At 37.6% G+C, this 4,665-nt stretch overlaps 1 protein-coding gene across 1 annotated transcript; it reads left to right on the forward strand.

Annotated features, from left to right (window-relative positions):
* Positions 1 to 293: 293 nt before the first annotated feature.
* nkx2.2b (NK2 homeobox 2b) lies at positions 294 to 1,739 on the forward strand. The gene is made up of 2 exons (XM_079889186.1): positions 294 to 767; positions 1,214 to 1,739. The coding sequence occupies exons 1-2, from the start codon at positions 578 to 580 to the stop codon at positions 1,723 to 1,725; spliced, it is 702 nt and encodes a 233-aa protein (XP_079745312.1). The 5' UTR covers positions 294 to 577; the 3' UTR covers positions 1,726 to 1,739.
* Positions 1,740 to 4,665: the final 2,926 nt, after the last annotated feature.

Genomic DNA, 4,665 nt, shown 5'->3' on the forward strand with positions numbered 1-4,665 from the left:
CTAAGCAAAATATTGACCTAAAAGGTTTCCATAATTTGGCCACTTGCCATTTTAAACAATCCCATTTCAACACGGACAGCTCATCGTCCACATCATACAATGTTTCCGACCAATCACACCTTACGATGAATCACACCTAAGCGTGCGTTTTTAAAGATAATTATAACGGAGGGTTTCCATTTGTGCCACGGACGCTTCTGATATGTAAATGAGTTGGGGGGGGGGGGGGGGGGGGGGTTCTCTCCCATTTTAGTCGTGTCACCTCATCCCACTCATGCATTTCTGGTGTTCCGCTGATAGAAGCTCAACTCACTATTTCACACTTGACTCCAGAGATCCGCCCTCGATCGTCAAGGCCTTTTTTTGGGACGCTTTTCTGCAGGTCCAACACTCACCTGCGACCTTAAATGCACCAGACTAATGGATTGGTTGGGTCAAGCACTGCATAGCATCCGAGGAGCATCTGTGATCTGAGCCTGGATCCGTGTGCACGCGCGCTGTCCAATCCCACGGATCTGCATTTACAACTCACCAGAACGCTTTTTGGATAGACCTCACTGTCACTGTATATTGGAAAATGTCCCTAAGGAATTGCAAGTCAGGGTTCTCTGTCCGTGATATTTTAGACCTCCCGGACACGAGCGACGAAGGATCAGTGACTGAAGACACTGAAGATGAGGCTGATGAAGGACTCTCTGGAAACCAGCAGCACGCATCCTCCACTGATGCGCTTTGGCTCGGATCTCCATGTGGCCACACATATCCAAGTACGTTTATGCAGTTTAATTACTTATAGATAAATACTTCAAGCTGCTGTTTTCCTATTTTAGTATTTTATTCGAATTAAATAAAATAATAAAAATTGCACAAAAAAAAAAAAAAAGTCGGAATTTAATAGAAATTGTCATGGTTTTACGCAATTTCGCGCTTAGAAACATAAAGGTCCCTTAATGGCATCGATAGTTCCATGAAGAACATTTAGCGTTTTCATTGCACAAAGGTTCTTTATAGTGGGAAAATGCTATTCAGATTATTTAAATATTTTAAAAAAAATTATTTTAAGAACTGGTTACTGAAATGTTATTGCACGGCTAACCCCCCTTTTGAAACCTTTATTTTAAGTAGCCTATAGTGCATGATGGTCTATTATCAAAATTGGTTATTTGATCTAATTCGATGACGCATACAGTTTATTAACCATAATTATATTCAGCAGTGCCATCAGCATCTCCAGAGGATTTGAATCCAGAACTGTCCACGGATGAGTCTGTGGATCGGGATAGGGAGAGTTCGGAGGACTTGGGGAAAAAGCGCAAACGGAGAATCCTGTTTTCAAAGACGCAAACGTTTGAGTTGGAGAGACGCTTCAGGCAACAGAGATACCTATCCGCTCCTGAGAGAGAACATCTCGCTAAGCTCTTACATTTGACTCCAACGCAAGTGAAGATTTGGTTCCAGAACCATCGGTATAAAGTGAAGAGAGCCCGGGCTGAGAAAGGAACGGACCCGTATCTGCTCTCTCCTCCACGGCGCGTTTCTTTCCCAGTCCTGGTGAGGGACGGACGAGCGTGTCATGTTCTCAGTCCTCAGGACATCACTACAGCGGCACCCTATTCTGCTTTTAATATCAAGCAGTTCCCGCAGATTCATCACAGTCATAACATCTGCATGACACATCTGACACCTGTCAGTCATCTGGGTCACATGCAGCCCTGGTCCTGGTGAACACAGCTTTTACGCGGCGGAACTTTCAACATATAAAGTTGTTTTCGTCACATGTTGCATCATTAATTATATTTCTACAATGTGGAAATATATTTTTAAATGAGTTTTAATGGTCTAATGTTTTCTCCCCGTTGGATTGTTTTATATTCGATGAAACAGAAATAGCACAATGGGACTTCATCATCATCATCATCGTCATCACCATCTCGTGCTGTTTGTAGATATATTTATGCTGGAAATTTTACATTGTGTTGATCAGTAAATGTCATTTATTCAACGATCAAATATGTTACTTTTCGTTAAATTTAGAAAGAGCACGATAAGTAGCCTACTGACAATTTAATAACGTTAAAGAAATTCATTGGGAATAGTTCTCGAGATTTGTTCCCCTGTTGTTTTCGATTTTGTTTTTATACTGAAATTATTCTGACTAACCTGTAATAAACTTAATAAACTTTTTTTCTTCTGAACAGTAAGCGATATTATTGATTTTTTGTTTTTCTTGTTTTCATTTTGTGTACGTGTGTGTGTGTGTGTGTCCTGGTAAATAAATCCTACGTTATGGGGACAAAATGTTCTCACAAAGATGGCAATATCCAAAACCCTTGTCCTTGTGGGGACATGTTTGGTCCCCATGAGGGAAACAAACTTTTTTGTTGTTGAAAAAACAAGAGTTTTTTTTTAATGTAAAAATGCAGCAAGTTTTCTGAGGGGTAGAGTTAGTGTAAGGGGACAAAATATATAGTATAATTAATTCATAAATCATTATGTCAATGAAAAGTCCCCATAAAATGTGTGTGTGTGCAGTAGTTATAAAAATATATACGTAGGCTAGATTAAATGTGCAGGTTGTTGTATTTCAAAAATATTTTTGAAAGTTATGAATGTTCAGAAATTCAAAAATGTGCCGTAGTTAATCATTCATATCTTTCCCGAATGAACTGAAATGAACTTTTTTTTGACTAAGGTATGCCTACGTGGCCACCAGAACTGATTTAGAACAAGGACATTGTTCTAATCACTTATAAAAAATAAATAGGCTACTTATTTATTTGTATTTCGAATGTTTTCTGCACACTCACTGTTTCCGGAGCTGATCACAAACACTAAGCCTACTAAACAAACAAGATAGACTAGAAAAGACTCTTAAAGGAAAATTTTTATGTATTAAATCTTTAAAGAAATTATATTGTAAATACAATTATGTATTAATAACTCTCGGTGCTGCTGTGAAATCAGGTAATTGGTTTTATTTTGCCATGTAGCAAAAAAAAAAAAAAAAAAAAAATGATATCGAAAGAAATCGAGGTCACTGCGAAGTCACTATTTTACGAAAATGATCTACGAACTGACGAGCTGGTAAATATGCTTATTTCGAGGCGCACACGCGCTGCATTCTCTTCAATGACCGCTTGGTGGCAGCAGTGTATTATTATAACGATTTAAATGAAGAACACTGGGTTACTCGAGCATCTAGAGCAGGGCTGTCCAATCCTGCTCCTGGAGGGCCACTGGCACTGTCCTGCAGAGATCAGCTCCATCCCCAATTAAACACACCTGGACCAGCTCTTACTAGGCATACTAGAAACTTCCAGGCGAATTGGAGCTAAACTGTGAGAACTTGGACACCCGTGATCTACAGATACTGAGGACGAATTAAAAATAGCTCTTAAGATTTCAACTCAATTTCTCCTGAAATCCAGCCCTGATTAGTTTTGCCCATACTAACAGAAATGTAAAAAACCTTTTCTCACATAAACTTTAATCTTTACAATGCTGCCATTTGCTGTAATCGTGCAGTGGACTCTCTAGAGACACATAGGCTACTCAAGATCATAGTTCCCCTTCTGGACTATACATTTCCAAATAGACAGGACTATAAAAATACAAATAAAATAAAAACGAGTATCAATTTGATGGCATTTGATGAGTCTTTAACTGCAGTGTAATCACATCATATTTGAAGGAATGTCAAGTTGAATTCAAAGATGGCCTTTGCAAAGTTTATAAGGTAAAGTTCTATTTAATTATATTTAGTTAAAACTTCAAAGACTTGAGACTCAGATTTTTAAAGTGACATCCCAGAAAACTGACCTTGTTCTTCATGAAGACGCCATGAGCTCAAGGTTTTGGAATTATGGGAAGGATTTGACGTCACAGTGACGCGCAAACGTCGCAAAACTTGTGTGACAAATACAAAACCATAGACAGTAAAATAAAGTACAAAACACATTTCTCTGGTGTAACTTATGAAGAGAGATGTGATCTCGGTTGATATGCGCATCATTAACCCAACTGATACAGTATTTTACAGATCTAAAACAACAACACATCTAGGAGGTTTTATTTACATTATTTACCAAGCCTTGCTCTGCTTATCGGACTAAATTTGTCAGTGATCTTGAGTGGGAAAGTGTTTGGTTATTACCTCATAGTTTATTTTTTTATTATTATTTTTTTGTTGTTACAAACAAGGTAAAATAAACTTCTTTCAAGATAATACATAAATTCTACCCTGTCAAATATTTCCTTGGTAAGTTTAAGAAAGACACTGCTCTTTTTGCTCATTGCACGACAGTACCCCTCATTTTCTGGCATTGTTGTCACGTGAAAGATTATGGTAGGCTATGTGTCAATGTTTATTAATGTAAAGGTAGGCTACTCTTCAATTTTGATTTGCATTTTGAAAATGTCATTTTTGGATATTTAAAGTATCATAACAGTTTGAATAAGGACACCTTTGTAATCAATCTGTTCATTTTATTAGTCACATTTCACATTCATACGTTTTTTCTCTAACAAAAAAACAACAACCCTTTTCTCAGTTCTAGGCCTAATAGAAAAGCTATTAAAATTGTTCATCTGTGTTTGGTCTTCAAAAAGTTATGGTATGGACTTGTATCTGTGAATGTATGTTTGTGTGTGAGTGTGTGTGTGTGT

Source organism: Squalius cephalus (assembly GCF_949319135.1).
Source record: "Squalius cephalus genome assembly, chromosome: 12".
In the NCBI taxonomy this organism is placed as follows: Eukaryota; Metazoa; Chordata; class Actinopteri; order Cypriniformes; family Leuciscidae; genus Squalius; species Squalius cephalus.

Excerpts from the sequence above, each read along its gene's own strand:
- nkx2.2b (XM_079889186.1), top strand. The coding sequence starts at position 578 with ATGTCCCTAAGGAATTGCAAGTCAGGGTTCTCTGTCCGTGATATTTTA. Across the intron at positions 768-1,213 it reads ATGTGGCCACACATATCCAA|CAGTGCCATCAGCATCTCCA; the intron begins GTACGTTTATGC and ends AATTATATTCAG.